Raw genomic sequence first — 20,816 nt, forward strand, 5'->3', positions numbered from 1 at the left:
CCTAGGGGGTGGGGCTATGTCTGGGGGTGGGATTATGGGGGGGAGGCTGAGGCACCCCCCCTTTGCCTAGGTGCAGGGCCCATGTGCGGATTAAATTTTGGTCTATGCACCAGTGTGCACCACCCGTAGGAACACCTGCTGCGGGAGCTCTGCCAATCCGCTGGATCTCTCCTGGACGGCCGCCCCAGCACTCAGCTGACGGGACCCCGAAAGGCAGCCTCCCCCCTCCCCCCGCACCTTTGCAGGCTCCGCCTCCGCTGTGCCCCTTCCTGCCCTTGCTTCCCCCATTGCCTCCTGCTGTCCAGGCAATGCAAATTAGGGCGGGTGTCAGCCGGGGTCACCCCACCCCCTGCATGCACCCTGCGCCTCGCTTTGCTGCAGCGACGGGAGCACCCTGGCACTGGGGTGGGAGCGGGGCGACCCCTGTGGCTGTCTCATGGGTGCAGGAGGGGGTGAGGGTGAGGGGTCTGCCCAGGGGTTTGGGTGGAGGAGGGGTGAGGGTGAGGGGTCTGGCTGGGAGGTAGGGAGCAGGAGGAAGCTGAAGGTGAGGGGGTCTGGCCAGGAAGTAGGGTGCAGGAGCGAGGTAGGGGTTCGGGGTCTGGGCATGAGGAGGAGGCTGGGGGCGTCTGCCTGGCTCCATGCAGCCCACTGCTCCCGTTGGCTGCGATTCCGGCCAATGGGAGCCGCAGGGAAAACTTCCATGTGAGCCGTTTCCTGCCGGGGAAGGGGGAGAGGCAGCCCGACGGGAGTTCGGAATCACGTCCATTCCTCCGAAATAACGCTGCTGTGTCGACGCGCCCGACCTTGCTCCAGCTCTTCGGAGGGGACACACACACACACACACACACACACACACACACGGGGGTTGTGTATTTTTACTGGGGAGAATCTCACACACACACACACACACACACACACACACACACACGGGTTGTGTATTTCTGCTGGGGAGAATCTCTCTCTCACACACACACACACACGGGTTGTGTATTTTTGCTGGGGAGAACCTCACACACACACACGGGTTGTGTATTTTTGCTGGGGAGAATTTCTCTCTCTCTCTCTCTCACACACACACACACACACACACACACACACACACACACACACACACACACTCTGTATTTTTGCTGGGGAGAATCCAGGCCCCAGGAATGAGCACGCAATGTGGCTCCTTGTCCCGATGACCATTCCCAGCTCCCTCCGCCGCCCCCCATGCCACCCCAACAAGCAGGAAGTGGGCAGACGGGGGCTGTCCGGTGCCAATCCGAGCTGCACATTTACGGGCACCGGGAAATAAACCGAAACCCGTTCTTCCTGGTTCGCACGGGCAGGGACGGGACACTCGAGCTCCGGGAACACGAGGGAGCGGCCCGGTGTCCTGTGCCAAGTCTGCCGCAAAGCTGCTCCGTGCAAAGTGGACACACCCCGGCGATTCTGGGCTGTCCCGGCTGGGGGCCGGCTCTCTCCCCAAGGCCCTGGGGGGGGGGGGGGGGAGGCTGGCACCTTTGGGTGCAGAAGACACAAAGCTGCTTCCTCCAGGGCACACAGAGAGGCACCAAGCGGGACCTGGCAGCTTCCAGACTGAGCCGGCGGGGAGACGCTCATCCTGGAGACGGACGGTAAGGACCGGCTGGCCCCGCCCTCGCCGTGTCTGCATTTACACCCTGAGCCGGGACAGAGCCCTGGCCCCCAGGGGACGAATTCAGAGTCCGCTTCCAAAGATCCAGAGCGGTTTGTCTCCCTGCAGCTGGGACAGGGCAGATCATAGAATCGTAGAACCATAGAGCTGGAAGAGACCTCAGAAGGTCAAGTCCAGCCCCCTGCTCTAGGCAGGACCAATCCCAACTAAATCAACCCAGCCAGGGCTTTGTCAAGCTGAGACTTAAACACCTCTAAGGATGGAGACTCCACTACTTCCCTAGGGAACCCAGCCCAGTGCTTCACCACCCTCCTAGTGAAATAGTTTTTCCTAATATCCAACCTGGACCTCTCCCACCACAACTCTCTGCCCCCCCCCCACACTCCTGCCCCAAGTCACAACTCCGTCTCAGACCCTGCACCCCCTCCTGTCTCAGGTTACAACACACTCCTGAACTCTCTCCTCCTACACCCCTCCTCCAGGCCAGAATCCCCTCCTGCACCTATACCCCCTCCCAGACTCTGCACCCCATTGCTTTGCCTCAGTTCACCACCCAAACTACTGCACCCCCTACCCCAGGTAAACTCCCACTTTTTCCTCATCTCCAACCTAGACCTCCCGCACCACAACTTGAGCCCATTGCTCCTTGTTCTGCCATCTGTCACTACTGAGAACAGCCTCTCTCCAGCCTCTCTGGAACCTCCCTTCAGGAAGTTGAAGGCTGCTCTCAAATCCCCCCTCACTCTTCGCTTCTGCAGACTGAACAAACCCAAATCCCTCGGCCTCTCCTCATAGGTCATGTGCTCCAGCCCCCGAATCATTTTGATCGCCCTCCGCTGGACCCTCTCCAATGCGTCCGCATCCTTTTTGTAGTGGGGGGCCCAGAACTGGACACAGTACTCCAGATGTGGCCTCACCAGAGCCGAATAAAGGGGAATAATGACATCTCTGGATCTGCTGGCAATGCTCCTCCTAATGCAACCTAATATGCCATTAGCCTTCTTGGCTACAAGGGCCCCTGGTGACTCATCTCCAGCTTCTCATCCACTGTAACCCCCAGGTCCTTTTCTGCAGAACTGCTGCTTAACTGGTTGGTCCCCAGCCTGTACCAATACTTGGGATTCTTCCGTCCCAAGTGCAGGACTCTACACTTGTCCTTGTTGAACCTCATCAGATTTCTTGTGGCCCAATCCTCCAATTTGTCTAAGCCACTCTGGACCCTATCTCTGCCCTCCAGCGTATCTACCTCTCCCCCCAGCTTAGTGTCATCCGCAAACTTGCTGAGGGTGCAATCCATCCCCTCATCCAGGTCATTCATAAAGATATTGAACAAAACCGGTCCTAGAACTGAACCTTGGGGCACTCCGCTAGAAACCGACCCCCATCCTGACATCGAGCCATTGATCACTACCCGCTGGGCCCGGCCTTCTAGCCATCTTCCTATCCATCTTACCATCCATTTATCCAATCCACATTCCCTTAACTTGCTGGCAAGAATATTGTGGGAGACCGTATCAAAAGCCTTGCTAAAGTCAAGGTATATCACATCCACTGACTTTCCCACGTCCACAGAGCCAGTTACCTCATCATAGAAGCTAATCAGATTGGTCAGGCACGACTTGCCCTTTGTGAATCCATGCTGACTATTCCTGATCACTTTCCTCTCCTCCAAGTGCCTCAAAATGGATTCCTTTAGGATCCCTTCCATGATTTTTCCAGGAACCGAGGTCAGACTGACCGGCCTATAGTTCCCTGGATCGTCCTTCTTCCCTTTTTTGAAGATGGGCACTACATTTGCCTTTTTCCAGTCATCCGGGATTTCTCCCGATCTCCACGACTTTTCAAAGATAATGGCCATAGGCTCTTCAATGACACTTGCCAACTCCCTCAGTACCCTCGGGTGCATTAAGTCCGGACCCATGGATTTGTGTATGTTTAGCTTTTCTAAATAGTTCCTAACCTGTTCTTTACCCACCAAGGGCTGTCCATCTCCATCCCATCTTGCGTCACTTGGCGCAGAAGTCCAGGAGCCGACCTTGTCCGTGAATACAGAGGCAAAGAAAACATTGAGTACTTCAGCTTTCCCCACATCATCTGTCACTAGGTTACCTCCTTCATCCATTAGGGGCCGCACACCCTCTCTGATCACCTTCCTCTTGTTAACATGCCTGTAGAAACCTTTCTTGTTATCCTTCACATCCTTAGCCAGTCGCAACTCCATTTGCGCTTTCGCCTTCCTGATAACCCCCCGGCATTCTCGAGCTATACCTTTAAACTCCTCCCTGGTCATTTGTCCAAGTTTCCACTCTTTGTAAGCTTCCTTTTTGTGCTTAAGTTCACCAAGGATTTCCCCTGTAAGCCAATCTGGTCTCCTACCATGTTTGCCTCTCTTGCTACGCGTCGGGATGGTTTCTTTCTGTGCCTTCAATAAGGCTTCTTTAAAATACTGCCAGCTGTCCTGGACTCCTTTCCCCTTCATGTTAGCATCCCAGGGGATTCTGCCCATCAGATCTCGGAGGGAGTCAAAATCTGCTTTTTTGAAGTCCAAGGTGTGTATTTTACTACTCTCTTTCCTTCCTTTGGTCAGGATCCTGAAATCTACCATCTCATTATCACTGCCTCCAAGGTTGTCACCCACCTCCACTTCCCCTATTAGTTCCTCCCTGTTTTTGAGCAGAAGGTCAAGCTGCGCACGGCCCCTGGTCGGATCCTTCAGCACTTGTACCAAGAAGTTATCCCCAACAGTCTCCAAAAACTTCCTGGATTGCCTGTGTACTGCCGTATTGGTTTCCCAACAGACGTCAGGGGGATTAAAGTCCCCCACGAGAACCAGGGCCTGCGATCTGGAAGCTTCTCTCAGTTGTCCGAAGAAAGCCTCATCTACCTCATCCACCTGATTCGGTGGCCTGTAGCAAACACCAACCACAACATCACTGCTGTTGTTTGCTCCTTTAAACTTAACCCATAGACTCTCAACAGGTTTTTCTCCCTCTTTATACTGGAGTTCAGAGCAATCATAGTGCTCTCTTACATACAGTGCAACTCCTCCTCCTTTTCTCCCCTGCCTGTTCTTCCTGAACAGTCTATACCCTTCCATGACAGCGCTCCAGTCATGCGAGTCATCCCACCAAGTCTCTGTTATCCCAATTAAATCATATTTCTTGGACTGGGCCAGGGCCTCCAGTTCTTCCTGTTTGTTCCGGTATCCCACCGCTGCCTGCATGTACCAGGGGGACCCAGCTTGGCTTTGGGGTGATGTGGGTGAGTGCGGGGGAGGGGGGAGAAGGAGGGAAGGGGAAAGGGGTGCTGGCTGGATGAGCAGGCAGGGAGAGAGGCATGGGGGGAAATGGGGGTCACTAGAGGGGCGGCGGAGATAGGGGAGTGGCACAGGGGTGAATGAGATATCCCACCGCTGCCTGCACATTCCAGGGGGACCTAGCTCGGCTCTGAGGTGATGTGGGTGGACGCGGAGGGGAGGGGGAAAGGGGAAAGGGGTGCCAGGAGGACGAGCAGGCAGGGAGATAAGCATGGGGGGGAATGGGGGTCGCTAGAGGGACGGGGGAGATAGGAAGGGGCACAGGGGCGGATGAGGTATCCCACTGCTGCCTCCACATTCCAGGGGGGCTTGTTTGGAGCTGCCAGGGTTTTATCCACAAGGTGAAGGGTTTGTGTAGATGGGGCTCCCCCCCAAACGTTACCATCCCTGGGGCGTCTGCACAGGAGGACTAGAAACCTCCCCTCCCACCTCACATCCCCTGCGGATCCACACACAAACCCTTGTGGTATTTGTCTTGTAAACATGGTGAAAGTCCTCAGGAATCCGATTCCCGCCCCCAGCGGGATCCTCTTGTTAACACAAGACACAACAATGCTAAACCACGAGGCACAGGACCACCCCCGCTCTCTAGCACCAGGAACGGCCACCTGGACCGTAACGAGGAGGAGGAGGTGACGAGGAGGGGGTGCGTGTAAGTCAACAGGGGAGGGGAGAAGTATCTTTGCCCATCACGCCCGCCCCGGTTTGCTTTTTTATTTGTCCCCGCTGCTGATTTGCATCTCTGGATCCTCCCCATAGACTAGAGGAAGTTTCTTTAGCTCGTTCACTTCCTGGAATGCAATAGGACCAGTTACCAGCCCAGTTTTGGCAACCAAAAACTTCCACCCCTGCCAGAGACTTTGGACTTTCCCCCTCGACAAAGAACCAGGGTGGACGCTGCTGTTGGTTTTGTCTGGCCAGGATCCCCCAAGGCCGGCTCTCCTGGATCTGCTCAGCGTGGTGTGATCTCTGTTGCCCTGCAGCTCCGCTTTCTCAGCTCCGGGAAGCATCTGGCAGCCGAGGGAGCTGCTCCTTTTGGGGCAACAAACCAACAGCAAAACTTGGAACTGCTTCTGTTCCGCCCGGCTAGGAATCCAGCGGCACAATGCTTTGCTCCATCTGTCGACAGGGGCGCTAGCCATGGGGCAGCGACATGTCAACGGGGGAGGGGGGGCAGAAAAACCAGTTTGGTTGTGTTTCACTTTTCGCACGTCACCCACGCTTGCAACGCCAAACCAGTGTCAACACAGCCTCAGTCGGCTCCAGGAAACGGGTGTCGGGTGGACATTTTGCCACGAAGGGGAGGGAGGCACTTTCGAAAGTGAGATTGGAAGAGATCCTGCGGAATTTGCATATCCTCTTTCGGAAAAAAATGCAGTTTAGATGTTTGTCTAGTTGAGATAATTTGTTTTACATTGATACCGTTTTACCTTTTGAATTTCAACAAGCCATTAGATAATGAACTAATCTTACCCTCCAGTGTCCTACAACGAAGGACATTTAAATAACAATCAGGAACGATTCTATGAGTCAACAGCGTGACGTTGTTGCAAAAAAAGCAAACATGACTCTGGGCAGCATTAACTGGTGTATTGTGAGCAAGACACGAGGAGTCCTTCTTCCACTCTGCTCTGCGCTGATCAGGCCTCAATTGGAGTCTTGTGTCCAGTTCTGGGCCCCACATTTCAGGGAAGAGGTGGAGAAATTGGCGAAGGTCCAGAGAAGAGCAACAAGAACGATGCAAGGCCTAGAGAACAGGAGCTAGGAGGGACGACGGAAAGAACCGGGCTTGTGTAGTTTGAAAAGGAGAAGATTGAGGGGGGCATGACAGCAGTTTGCAAGTATCTAAAAGGGTGTCACAAGGAAGAGGGAATAAATTTGTTCTCCTTGGCCTCGGAGGACAGGACAAGAAGCAATGGGCTTCAACTGCAGCAAGGGAGGTTGAGGTTGGACACAAGTAAAAACTTTCTGCCTGTCCGGGTGGTGAAAATAAATTGCCTGGGGGTTGTGGAGTCTCCATCCCTGGAGATATTGAAGAGCAGGTTGGACAGACCTGTCAGGGATGGTCTAGACGGTGCTTGGTCCTGCTGTGAGGGCAGGGGACGGGACTCGAGGACCTCTCAAGGTCCCTTCCCGTTCTAGTGAGCTGTGATTCTTTGATTCTATGTCCCCCAAGTGCTGCAAAGTCCCCGTAACCTACAGAAAGTTACAAATAGCATCTGATCCCTCCTCTTCTCTCCAGCTCTCCCCATTTGACTTTCCCCGCCGCGTCCTTCCATACGCCCCAACTTCGGGACACGGGAACGGCTGACGGGGATCAACCATCGGCAAGGCGTGGGAGCCCACCATGGCCTCCGTAGCACCCCTCAGGAAGGCGCTAGAGGAAGCCACGTGCGCCATCTGCCTGGAGTCCCTGACGGAGCCGGTGACCGTGGACTGCGGACACAACTTCTGCCGGGCCTGCATGGTGCAGTACAGCCGGCAGCGGAAGCTGGGCGCCAAGCTCCCCTGCCCCGAGTGCCGAGCGCCCGTCCACTCCTTCCGGCCCAACCGGCAGCTGGCCAACATCGTGGAGAGCGTGAAACAGCTGAGGGCGCAGCCCGGGGACGTGTCGCCGGGGGGTCCGGGTGACACGCACGAGGACCAGCTCCTGCCCGTCTGTCTGGAGGACGGAGAAGCCCTCTCTGTGGACCACGCAGAGGAAGTGGCCCAGGGCTGTAAGGTACGAATCACAGTTGCTCTTGGCTCAGGGACATCTTGATGGTGTTTCTCCCCAGAGCCAGCTTAAGGGAGGTGGAGGTAGGGATACAGGACCTGCCAGCTGGGGGAACGAAGGGTTGAGTCACACCAAAGTTGCTCTAATCTTTTCCACGCGCCAGTGGATTTTTCCCATCCATGTGCGGAATAATTTTGTGCGCAGAGGTGCACCACCAGTAGGAATGAAATCCCAGCTGTGGGTATAGGAGTGGGCGTGCCTCAGCCAGACGATGCCCTGACCCCGCTGCCTCCGCCCGGGGTGTTCTCCTGATTTGATTAACGAAATGTGCTTGATTGAAGCAGGGCTGTGGGAGGAACCATACACCCAAGGGCTGTGGGTGAGGCCTGAAAACTTCTTTGATCAGGCACAGGCTGTGGCAGGGGGGAGGTCCAATGTTCCCTTTAATTTTTTCCATCCATGTGCGGAATAATTTTTTTACGTGCACCGCGGTGTGTGTGGATGTGCACCACTTCCACAAATACACGCCGCTGGTTGTGGGAGGCCGTGGATGCACTGCTTATCATCCGGGCGGCATGGGACTCTCTTCTGGATGACTGCAGCTGGCCTCCACCCCTCAGACCAGCAGGCCTAATGGCCGATTCTCTCCCACCATACCCCTGCAGGCGAGACTCCGGGAAAGCCTGGCCCCTCTGAGGCAGGACCTGGAGAAGTCCCTGGCGCTGGTGGCTGAAGAGGAAAAGAAAATTCAAGAGTGGCAGGTAGATTTCTGGGTTCGTCCTTCCCTGCCCCCTGACCTCCGCAGTGCTCCCAGAGATGCTCCAGCTGGGATTTGCCCTGGATCTGTACATCCTACACACACCCCACTCATCCTGCACCGGCCCCCCCCGTCCACACAAACTCACTTGCCCCTCATGGACCTACACCTGCCCTCCTGCAGCAGCCAATTCTGGGAGGGGGGGTTCCAAAAGGGTGGGTAGGGGACACCCCTCGTTTAAGGGGAACCCCCCTCGGATGGATGATCTTTCTCCTCCCTAAGAGCAGCCAGACCAAAGGCCCATCCAGCCCAGAGTCCTGTTTGCCCACAGCAGCCAATGCCCGGAGCCCCAGAGGGAGGGAACAGAACAGGGAATCATCTAGTGACCCCTTCCCTGTCACCCACTCCCAGACAAACAGAGGCCAGGGTCACCCTTCCTACCCATCCTGGCTAATAGCCATTGACAGGCCTAACCTCCATGAATTTTGCTCTTTTTTGAACCCTCTTAAAGTCCTGGTCTTCACAACATCCCCCAGCGAGGAGTTCCACAGGTTGTGTGAAGAAAAAGTCCTTTGGTTTGTTTTAAACTAGCTACTTGTTCATTTCCTTTGGTGGTCCCACTTTTCCTTGTTCACTTTTTCCGCACCAGTGACGATTTTATAGACCTCAATCCTATCCCCCCTTCCTCTCCTGTTTTCTAATCTGAAAAATCTTTTTAATCGCTCCTCATATGGGACCCGTTCCTACCCCCTCATCATTTTTGCTGCCCTTGTCCGAACCTTTTCCAATGCCTGATGGTGAAGGGCAGCCAATCAGAGCGATGGCGTGTGTGTGGACGGACAGCCAGGTTGGTCAGCTGGTATGGGAAGGAGCGCTCCTTCCCCTAGTCTCCCAAGTTCCCATGTGTTGAACACGTATATTACGCCAGTCCACCTGCTCAACCCGATTCTGCGGACCGGCAAACACATTCACAAGCTTTTGGCGGACCGGCACGCTTGGATTTGCTTATTTGCATATTCACCACGCAACTAATGAATATGCAGCGATGCAAATAAAACATTCCCAGTCCGCCCCCCCGATTCCCCTCTCCAGGGACCCCGAGGCCGACACCACTCATAGGGTGCCCAGCGCCGGCTCCGAGGATTCACTCCTGCTCGTTTTTTATTTAACCGAAGGACAAGGTGGAGAGCCGGCGCCAAGAGATCCTGGGTGAATTTAAGACGCTGCACCAGTTGCTGAGCGAGGAGGAGCAGCTGCTTCTGCGGCGCCTGGCGGCGGAGGAGAGGGAGACCTTGCAGAGGCTGCAGGAAAATGTCACGAGGCTCTCGGCCCAAAGCGCCGCGCTGATCGGTCTCATCATGGAGACGGAGGAGAGGTGTCAGCAACCGGCCGCCGAGCTGCTGCAGGTGAGACTGTTAAGGGGAGACGCTAGGGTGTTAAGGGGAGACGCTGGGTGTTAAGGGGAGACGTTAGGGCGTTATTTTGCAATAATCCCCCCCCCCCCCGAAAGAGCTGGCCCCGACACACGCCGCGTCATGGCTGGAATCTGGCAGAGCGCGGAGAGTCACTCGGGGTGCGTCTATACAGCCAGAAGCGCCACGCGATTTGCGTGTCTGATTCTGATTGTATTTCGAAAGTGCTCGTTTTGAAATCTGGCGCGTCTCCACGGCGCCAAATTTCGAAATCAACGCCCGATTCCGAGACATCCCTTAACCCTCGTGGAACGAGGGGTGCCAGGACGCCGAAATAGCGTGCCCGTTATTCCGAAAAACATTCTGAAATACCGGGCGCGGGTAAAAGACGTGGGGTAGTGAGAGGTCGGGTGAACCAGAGGGGCCCGGGCGTACCCCAGCCTCTAATCCTCCCCGGGACAGAGGCAGGATGACAGGGCAGGACACCCAGCCGGTCTCTTCCCCGCCCCCACGTAAAAGAAGCTCCGCCCTGTGCTTTCGGGATACCGGCGGCAACCTTGCTCTCTAGACCAGCGGTTCCCAAACTTTTCGGCATCATGCCCCCTTTTTGATTTTTGAGAAACCCTCCCGCCCCCTGCCCCCCAAAAAATTTTGCAGCAAAACTTGTTGAGCCCAAAAAAAAAAAAAAAAAGTTGCCCTTTTAAGAGCATTGCCCTTTGAAGTCTGTCTGGGACGCTCCAACCTCCTCCCACCCCAGTAAGCCTTGGGGGGAGGGATGGAGAAATTGCGGCGGGGGGGGGGGGGGCTGGGTTGCCTTGTGCCCCCCCTGGAATTTCTTCGCACCCCCCGGTTTGGGAACCTATGATCTAGACAGATCCTCAGGGCGTATGCCCCTGGTGCTAACCCACCTTCCTGCCTTTCTGTCTCCTTTCAGGCTGAGAAAAGCCCTTGGATCAGGTCAGTCCCCACGTCCCTTCCTCGGTCCATTCCCGCGAGTGCAGAGCGGCCGAGCGGTAACGGGACGTTTTCTTCACAGGAGCGAGTGCGCGACACTCCAGCCCCCAGAGGCCGTTTCTCTCGCCCTGCGCGGCGGGTATAAAATCTGCCTGGACATGAGGGAGATGCTGAGACGATTCAGCCGTGAGTGAGCGCACCGGGGGCGGGGCTTCTTTTACGTGGGAGCGGCCCTGTCATCCTGCCTCTGTCCCGGGGAGGATTAGAGGCTGGGGTACGCCCGGCCCCCTCTGGTTCACCCGACCTCTCACTACCCCTGTTCTCCCCTACAACAGTCCAGCCTGATGGCCAAAGTCAGGAGCCGCCCCCTATCCCAGAGGTCCGAGTCAGTAGCAACAAATTCCCTTCTCCAGGGCAGTAAGGCCTAGCGGCCAGAGCCCAGAGTCAGCGCAGTAGCACCCCACCCTGGCGGGTTAATGGGGTGGAGGGAGGATCTCCATCAAGTCCCAGCCCTGTCAGTGGTGGGTTTCCGCCTGCAACGTGCCCAGCTCCCGGGATTTTCCCCTCCCTGCCCTGGGCTGCTTCCTGTCGGGTCCCGCTCGGCCCGCTGGGCCTCCGCGGCGGCTTTTCTACAGCTCCTCCCGCTGGAGCACGCCCAGTCGGGCTGTGGGGGCGGGGCCTCTTTGGCCTGGTTGGCGGCTGCAGGACCAGGGCAGGGTGGGTGCACCCCAAAGCAAGAGAGATCCCCGGGGCCGGGCTCTTCCATCCTTCCTCTCTCCCCCCCCCCCCGCCTCTTTCCTCCTTCCCCCTTCCCGCTCCAGTACCAGCTTTCTCCTGGCTCCTCCATGTCTGAACTGCCTCTCCTGCGTTGCTTTCCCAGCCTGGTATCTGCCCTTCTCTCCTCTGGCCCTGGTGTGCCCCACACCTCCTCAAGGCCTTGTTGGGCCTGCCCCATCTCCATCCCCACGATACCTGCCCCCTTACTCTTCTCCCTCCCGTCTGACACCCTCCCTGTATTCCCCTCCGGTTCGTTCCTGGGGGATGGACAAAGCCCTAATGCCCCTTCACAGCAGTAACCCCCATCACGGAGTGTGTGTGGGGGTCTCCGGGCCCGGCCCCCCCATCCGCAGCCAGGGACGTGCAGCCGGCAGGGAGAACAGAAGGTTTCTGGGTTCGCCGGGACACAGCGTAGCACCGACTTGTTATAGGACCCAGGAACATCTTGCAGATTGGGGGGACGCAGTTCTGGGTCCTTGCCCCCCACCCCAGGGCAGCAAGGCTCCCTTCTCCCCAAGCCAGCTGGAAACTAACTTCCACTTCCAACCACTGCCCCCAGCCCCGTGCTTTGTCCTGCTTCCAGGCCCAAAGGGTTGTTTGCTGTGCCCTGGTTCTGAGGACGTGAGAGACTGAACATACTTCCCCAGTGAGTCATGCCCGGCCGTACCCCTCCTCGTGCAGATAGTGCTGCCGTGCTTGGGGAAACTGAGGCACGCACACACACAGAGTCACTCCAGAACAGCACAGGACAGTAGGAATCGCACCCACCCACACCCACACCCAAGCCACCAGTGCCCACAAAACCCAGCGATAAACGGGGGGCGGGGCAGAGATGAAATTTCCCCCTGACCCGAGGGACTGTGGGACTCTGTTTCCCCAGGGGATGTGACGCTGGATCCGGACACGGCGCATCCCACGCTCGTCTTGTCCGAGGACCGGAAGCGCGTGAGAGCCAAAGCCAAACGCCAGCCACTGCCCAAGAACCTGGAGCGATTTGACCCCGCTGTCTGTGTCCTGGGAGCCGAGGGGTTCTCGGGGGGCAGGCATTACTGGGAGGTGGAGGTGGGAGACAAGTTGCGCTGGCACCTGGGGGTTTGTAAGGAATCTGTGAGCAGGAAGAATCCGGAGCCGCTACTGCCCAAAAATGGGTACTGGACCGTGGGTCTGAGTAACGGGGAGTACAAGGGCCTCACCTCGCCGGCAACCTCCCTCAATGTGGACACCAGGCCGAGCCAGGTGGGGATTTTCCTGGACTACGAGGCGGGCGAGGTCTCGTTTTACAACGTGACCGACCGGTCCTGCCTCTTCACCTTCACTGCCTCTTTCGGTGGGGTCATCCGCCCTTTCTTCAGCCCCTGCGCTAAGCTCGGGGGTAAACACACGACGTCCCTGATCATCTGCCCGGGCCCTGCTCCAGTCAGAGGGAATCTTTAGCCTCCGAAAGCGGCTCTGGTGCTGGCCCTTCGCTTCCGGAAACAGCTTGAACCTCCCCACTCTGTGGGGTTCTTCCCCCCACCTCCTCGGTGCTTCCCACCCTCCCCCTGTCCATTTCTAACCCCCAGCCTCGGAGGCAGGGGAGAGGTGCTAGGGGTGCAGCTGGTGCAAGGGAGTGGGAGATGTTGGTCCCAAGGCAGGGAGGAGCCTGGAGCCGCAGCAACATGTGGAACTCAACCTGTGGAACTCCTCGCCGGAAGAGGTTGTGGGCAGATAAAAGGAAGTTCTTCACATAGCGCATAGTCAATTTGTGGAACTCCTTGCCAGAGGAGGTTGTGGGTAGCATATTTAAAACAAATAAAAGGCAGTTCTTCTTCACACAGCGTATAGTCAATCTGTGGAACTCCTTGCCTGAGGAGGTTTAGAAGGCTAGGACTATAACAGGGTTTAAAAGAAAACTAGATCATAGATCATAGAAGATCATAGAATAATAGGACTGGAAGGGACCTCAAGAGGTCATCGAGTCCAGCCCCCCGCCCTCAAGGCAGGACCAAGCTCCGTCTACACCATCCCTGACAGATGTCTATCTAACCTGTTCTTAAATATCTCCAGAGAGGGAGATTCCACCACCTCCCTGGGCAATTTATTCCAATATTTGACCACCCTGACAGTTAGGAATTTTTTTCCTAATGTCCAATCTAAACCTCTCCTGCTGCACTTTAAGCCCATTACTCCTTGTCCTGTCCTCAGAAACCAAGAGGAACAAATTTTCTCCTTCCTCCTTGTGACACCCTTTTAGATATTTGAAAACCGCTATCATGTCCCCCCTTAATCTTCTTTTTTCCAAACTAAACAAGCCCAGTTCATGAAGCCTGGCTTCATAGGTCATGTTCTCTAGACCTTTAATCATTCTTGTCGCTCTTCTCTGTACCCTTTCCAATTTCTCCACATCTTTCTTGAAATGTGGCGCCCAGAGCTGGACACAGTACTCCAGCTGAGGCCTAACTAGTGCAGAGTAGAGCGGCAGAATGACTTCACGAGTTTTGCTTACAACACACCTGTTGATACAACCTAGAATCATATTTGCTTTTTTTGCAACAGCATCACACTGTTGGCTCATATTCAACTTGTGGTCCACTATGACCCCTAGATCCCTTTCCGCCATGCTCCTTCCTAGACAGTCGCTTCCCATCTTGTATGTATGGAACTGATTGTTCCTTCCTAAGTGGAGCACTTTGCATTTCTCTTTATTAAACCTCATCCTGTTTACCTCTGACCATTTCTCTAACTTGCTAAGGTCATTTTGAATGATGTCCCTATCCTCCAAAGAAGTTGCAACCCCACCTAGTTTGGTATCATCTGCAAACTTAATAAGCGTACTCTCTATCCCAATATCTACATCATTGATGAAGATATTGAACAGTACGGGTCCCAAAACAGACCCTTGCGGAACTCCACTTGCTATCCCTTTCCAGCAGGATTTAGAACCGTTAACAACAACTCTCTGACTACGGTTATCCAGCCAATTATGCACCCACCTTATCGTGGCCCTATCTAAGTTATATTTGCCTAGTTTATCAATAAGAATATCATGCGAGACCGTATCAAATGCCTTACTAAAGTCTAGGTATATGACATCCACCGCTTCTCCCTTATCCACAAGGCTCGTTATCCTATCAAAGAAAGCTATCAGATTAGTTTGGCATGCCTTGTTCTTCACAAACCCATGCTGGCTATTCCCTATCACTTTATTACCTTCCAAGTGTTTGCATATGATTTCCTTAATTACCTGCTCCATTATCTTCCCTGGGACAGACGTTAAACTGACCGGTCTGTAGTTTCCTGGGTTGTTCTTATTCCCCTTTTTATAGATGGGCACAATATTTGCCCTTTTCCAGTCTTCTGGAAATTCAAACTAAGCTAATTCGAACTAGTGCATCTAGACCTAAAAACTAGTTTGAATTAGCGTTTTGCTAATTCGAACTAGCATGTCCACATTGAGTGGACCCTGAACCGGGGTTAAGGCTGGCTGGAAGCAGTGCCGGCAGGGCATCAGGTTAGGACTTAGAGCGTGGAGCTGCTGTCTCAGGCTAGCCGAGGGCTGTGCTTAAAGGGACCCGACCCCCACCCCGGACAGACAGTTCTCAGGGTTCCCCGCTTGCTGGTCTACCTGGTCCACCTCGCTGAGGGACAGCAAAGCATTTGTGTCTCGGAGTGAACTGGCCGCTTGCTTTTCCGGAAAAGCACTGACGATCTACTGTAAAATTGTCAGTGTTTTTCCGGAAAAACTATGCTGCTCCCATTCGGGCAAAAGTCCTTTTCTGGAAAAACTATTCCGGAAAAGGGCCAGTGTAGACAGCGCAGTAGTCTTTTCTGCAATAAAGCCCGGATCGCGAAAATGACGATCGGGGCTTTTTTCTGGAAAAGCGCGTCTACATTGGCCACGGTCACTTTTCCGGAAAAAGTGCTTTTCCGGAAAAGCATCCTGCCAAAGTAGACGCGCTTTTCCGGAAATACTTATAACGGAAGTGGCCTTTTGTCGACAAAACTATACCTGCGTCTACACTACCGCTGAGTTCTGTTGACATAACGTCGACAGAACTCAGCAGTTTTGTCGACGCTGGTAAACCTCATTTTACGAGGCATAACGCCTTCTGTTGACAGACTTCTGTCGACAGAAGGTGTTATTGCCTGTAGGGTTGCGTCTAGACTACACTGCCATGTCGACAAAGCACCTTGCTTTGTCGACAGAACTGAATGTGTCTAGACGCTCTTTGTCGACAGAAGTTTTGTCGACAGACACTGTCAACAAAACTTCTGTCGACAAAACCCTGTAGTCTAGACGTACCCAGAGCGTCTAGACGACATCCAGTTCTGTCACACAGCAAGCCACTTTGTCGACATAACAGTGTGGACGCAAAGGACAGTGTAGATGCCATAACGCCTTCGACAAAAGGCGTTATTCCTCGTAGAATGAGGTTTATCGCCGTCGACAAAACTGCTGAGTTTTGTCGACCTTATGTTAACATAACTCAAAGGCAGTGTGGACACAGGTATAGTTTTGTCAACAAAAGTCTATTTTTGTCGACAAAACCCTGTAGTCGAGACACACCCTCTGAGTGCAGGCCAGGGCCCCCAAGTTCTGTGTTTGCCCCCAAACGCCTCTTGTCTCTCATGCCCAGAGAGTGTCCCTTACACTGTCCCCACAACACACACACCGGGCCGGCACCGTGCTTCTCGGCCTCTCATCCCCAAGCAGGGCGGTTGGGGAGCCGTTGGCTATGGTGTTGCCACACACGGGGGTCCAAAATGCAGGTGCGCTCCAGGTATGTAAGGCCGGCCCTGGGCAGCCTTGGGGTCTGTTGCCCATACACTAACAGCATACAAGTGTTGGGACCCAGCCACTTCCCCCATCAGCCCCCAGCTGCCGCCTGGAGCCCGCCACCTTCCGCTGAAACTCACGTAGGTCATCACAACTCCTTCCCGGGGGTCGGGAGCTTCCTGCAGAGACCCTGGGTGGGGTGAGTCAGGCTGGGACACTTGGGGGCGGGGCCTTGCCCAAGCGGGGCTGGGGCAGAGCCGGCCAGGGGTGGCAGGAGCCATCCGTGAGAAGGAAAGGTCCCAGCTCCTGACCTTGCTCAGTTCTATGGATGATGTGATGGGGAATGGAATGAGTCAGACCAAAGGCCCATCTAGCCCGGCATCGTGGCTGCCGACAGCGGCCAACACCAGGTGCCCCAGAGCGAGGGAACCGAAGGGGGAATCATGTGTATCTCACGGTTACTTACCAGCCCTGGCCTGCTAATGTCCTATATGGTCGTCCCCGCTCCTGGCACCGGAGCCAAGATCCCTCTCTGGCGCAACGTGGAGGCAGCGGTGGGATCCTCCGTCCGCCCAGCTGCACGGAGTCAATTTCCTCTGGATCAAGGGAAGGATCCGAGAGACGCAGGGCTCTGAATCGGGGCTCTGCCCTGGCTCAGGGCCTGAAAGAAGAAATGGCGAGGGATTGGGGCCAGTGGGTCCTTACTGTCCCCCTCTGGCCTTGGTGTCTCCGCACACGCACGGTCCGGGAGCTGCGCAGTCCGGCTCGGTGACAGCCTCTTTTATACCCGCCCCCCAGAGGCAGGGTGAGCCCTCCCCGCCCACGCCTGCCAGAGACTTGCTGTGACAAAGAGCCCTGGGCAAGCACCTTCACCCGTTCCTGGCCCCGTTCCCCGACTCACCCCAGGGAGGGAGGAGAGATTAGGGTTTCACTTTCCTCTTCCCAGAAATGGGCTGCCCTGATAGGAACCGGCCAGGTCCTTTTGGCCCACTCCACGGGGGGTCGGCGAAGGCCGGGGGAGGCAAACTCCTGGCCCCACCTCCAGCCCCGCCCCTCCTGCTGAGGCCCCGCCCTCACCTACACACGTCATCTTCTTTCCAGGAGCTACTAAGGCACTGGAGAACTCTTGGTTTTTTTTGGGGGGGGGGGCGTTGGCAGTTCACTTAGCAATTAGCTGACGGGACGGTGGTCTCTAATCTACTGCGTATTTGGGAGAGCCTGTCTGTCTGTCTGTCCAAGAACTCCTCCCACCCGGGGAGAGCTAGGACCACCACTTTTGGCTTCCTCTTTTCCTGAGAGTGAGGATGGGGCTGGGTGGTGCCAGGACAACGGGACAGGCCAAGAATGGAACTGGTTCTCCGAAGGCCACATGGAAAGGAAAATCACCAAGTCATGTGTGGGCCTCAAAGTGGACCCAATGGAGCCACGGGGGAAAGGAGGCTCCAGGCTGCCCGGGGCTCAGGGAGGGTCTGTTCTGGGCTGGTGTGGGGGGCTAGGGGGTGAGGCATCTCCCACTTCTACCCAAAGCCGCATCTGCGTCATGCTGGGCTCAGAGTATGAGGGGTCTCTTGCTTACCCAACACGGCGCCATCTCAGAGCTGCCATTGGTGGGGTCAAAAGGGAGTCCTTCCATGGGCCCAGCCTAGCCTGCACCTGCCCCACCCAGGGCACAAGCATCGGCCCCCCAGCTGTGCCTGCTTGAGCTGCAGTGGCCATAGAGAGGGGCTTCTGGAGTTCTGGGAAGAGGTGGAGACATCGGAGAAGGTCCAGAGAAGAGCAACAAGAATGACGAAGGGTCTAGAGAACAGGAGCCAGGAGGGGAGGCTGAAAGAATTCGGCTTGTTTCGTTTGGAAGTTTATAATCCTTCGTCAAGTAGAAAACCATCAGTCCTGGGGTTTTCTGACCAAACACAGATTTCACCTTTCCTTGACTCGTTGTTTATACAGGTTTACAATATATACACGCAGCTAATAAAATGAGGTACAATAGCATTACCCTTTGACAACACAACAATAGGCTGCAATAAGGTTCCCAGGCAGATTAAACTGGTTTAAGCACAAGGAATGTGGCTTGAGATTTGGCAGAGAAACAGCCAGGAGATACTTATCTGTTCTACGTCAGGGCGCACAGGGGTAGGCTGGCTGAAATGTCACTCTTAAACGAAGAAGCTGATTTGATTGGCAACACAAGTTACTAAGTCAGCCCCGTTATGGGAGAAGGTCTCTGCAAAGATCGGAGCAATATCTGCCCCAAATCCTGCCATCGACAGCGTCGATATCATTGGGCTCCAACAGAAAGATGCAGAATTCAATCGGTTGCTTAACGTTGGCAAAGTAAAATGATGGAGGATCTTTAAAAATTCATATGGCACAAAAGGAAGGTGGGGATGAGCGTGTATCTCTTGCCGTTCTAGCAATACCCAGGGTCGTCCAACAGGAATTGATTCAGCTCCCAGCGGATACCCTGCAGCGGCCGCCCAGGGTGGGGGCCTCGTTAACCCCTGCAGCGCCGGCCAGCAGCACCCTTCGCCCCGCAGCCGCGGGGCCTTGCACGGCCAGGCGCGGCCCACCTGGCGGGGGCAGGGGCTGCGCATGCGCCGTGTGCTGGGGACCGAGCCGCGCATGCGTCACGCGCCCGCTGCCCGGGGCACCAGAATTGCTCGAGCTGGCACTGTGCCTGACATGCCGCGAAATGACTGTTGGAAACTGCATTCAGCAGGTTTGGGTTACCTAATGCAATTGACTGAGACACAGGTAGTTATTTGACCGGAAAGGTCATCAGACAGGTGTGTGCGGCCGTGGGAATCCGACAGAAATTCTGTATCGCAGGGCACCCCCAATCTTCGAGATTGGTGGGGAGAAGAAATAGGACATTGAAAAATGGCCTGCGAAAAGTAGATTGGGGCATTAGTAGAAAAGATTAGGACATTAAGTGTCCTGTGATCTTCACGGCGACCCGATCGACGGTGGATTCACATGGGTTCAGCCCACATGAAGTGCTGCTCAGATGACCAATGTGCGCACCTGAGAAGTGTTGGTTTCCAGGCTGGGTTCCTCCTGACGAGTTCCAGTCCAGACACGTATCGGAAATGCGGATAAACTTCTCACCTGTATTTCAGAAATACAGAAATCGGTGACAGTTCATGTAAAAAGCAACATAAAAAGCAGGGACCAACGCTCGCATAAGAATTTCATGTTCCAGGAATGGGACCAGGGAGATCCGGTCATGTACAAATCATTCATGGAAAAGGCACATGTATTAAGTCCGCATTTGGATGGGACCTGCTAAAATCACCCACAAAGCAGGGCCCACTGTTTACCACGTTGAAGTAAATACAAGAAGGAAGAAGAAAGTGTTAAAATGGTTTAAATTAAATTAATGAAGATTGCCTATCTCCTAGAACTGTAATCTCTTCTCTTCGCTGCAGGGGCAATTCAGAAGGGAGGGTGAGATTCCGTCTAGCTGTTTGGTACTTAGTTATAATAACCTTTGATCTAGCTGTAACATATGGAAATTGCACCTGTATTAATTTGCAGGCCTGTGTACACCAACCAAAGTTAGGCTATGCATGTACCACTCAGGTCTGGGAGGAGGAGAGTTCATGGTTAAATCCAGCTTGAGGTGTTTGTACTTGCGAAATCTTTCACAAACAGGTAACTGCTGCATCTGCTGTGGTCGGAACAGGTACAACTTGCTTTTGCGTACAAAGGAAAGGTGTTAGGTTTATGGTAAACCGGTTTTATAATATTTCCGACACAGGCGTGGGGAATGTGTGTCTGTGCCAGGTAGTAACATTACAAGGACGTGATGTAAATGTTATGTTTGACATTACAAGGTATCCCTGTTAAAATCAAAATGGAGGAACTGGCATCGATTTTGTAAAAGAAAATGGAAGACGAGCCACACGCCCTGGGTCTGGCAGATCCTGATTTTCCCGCCTTTGGCAGAAAACAGGTAAACAAGTTCCAGTTCAAACTGGATTTACCTCAGAAGTACGTCGCATGGGGTCTCCCTCGCAGGGGCAGATGCTGTGGGGTCTCCTAGCAGGGGCGGATGCTGTGGGGTCTCCTAGCAGGGGCGGATGCTGTGGGGTCTCCCTTGCAGGGGTGGATGCTGTGGGGTGTCCTAGCAGGGGCGGACGCTGTGGGGTCTCCCTTGCAAGGGCGGATGCTGTGGGGTCTCCTAGCAGGGGCACACACTATGGGGTCTCCTTGCAGGGGCGGATGCTGTGGGGTCTCCTAGCAGGGGCTGATGCTGTGGGGACTCCCTTGCAGGGGAGGATGCTGTGGGGTCTCCTAGCAGGGGCGGATGCTGTGAGGTATCCCTAGCAGGGGCAGATGCTGTGGGGTCTCCCTTACAGGGGCACACACTGTTGGGTGTCCTAGCAGGGGCGGATGCTGTGGGGTCTCCCTTGCAGGGGCAGACGCTGTGGGGGGTCTCTTAGCAGGGGCACATGCTGTGGGGTCTCCTAGCAGGGGCAGATGC

At 55.0% G+C, this 20,816-nt stretch overlaps 1 protein-coding gene across 1 annotated transcript; it reads left to right on the plus strand.

Moving 5' to 3' along the window:
• Positions 1-1,081: 1,081 nt before the first annotated feature.
• Positions 1,082-14,346, plus strand: LOC142823180 (E3 ubiquitin-protein ligase TRIM39-like). Its single transcript, XM_075913794.1, has 7 exons — positions 1,082-1,622; positions 7,201-7,680; positions 8,340-8,435; positions 9,607-9,837; positions 10,778-10,800; positions 10,880-10,983; positions 12,455-14,346. The coding sequence occupies exons 2-7, from the start codon at positions 7,306-7,308 to the stop codon at positions 13,006-13,008; spliced, it is 1,383 nt and encodes a 460-aa protein (XP_075769909.1). The 5' UTR covers positions 1,082-1,622; positions 7,201-7,305; the 3' UTR covers positions 13,009-14,346.
• Positions 14,347-20,816: the final 6,470 nt, after the last annotated feature.

This window comes from Pelodiscus sinensis, chromosome 32, assembly GCF_049634645.1.
Source record: "Pelodiscus sinensis isolate JC-2024 chromosome 32, ASM4963464v1, whole genome shotgun sequence".
Lineage (NCBI taxonomy): Eukaryota > Metazoa > Chordata > Testudines > Trionychidae > Pelodiscus > Pelodiscus sinensis.

Bases quoted from the DNA above. Each gene is read 5' to 3' on its own strand.
- LOC142823180 (XM_075913794.1), top strand. From the start codon at position 7,306: ATGGCCTCCGTAGCACCCCTCAGGAAGGCGCTAGAGGAAGCCACGTGC. The intron at 8,436-9,606 runs GTAGATTTCTGG...ATTTAACCGAAG, and splicing joins AGAAAATTCAAGAGTGGCAG to GACAAGGTGGAGAGCCGGCG. The intron at 10,984-12,454 runs GTGAGTGAGCGC...CTGTTTCCCCAG, and splicing joins GATGCTGAGACGATTCAGCC to GGGATGTGACGCTGGATCCG.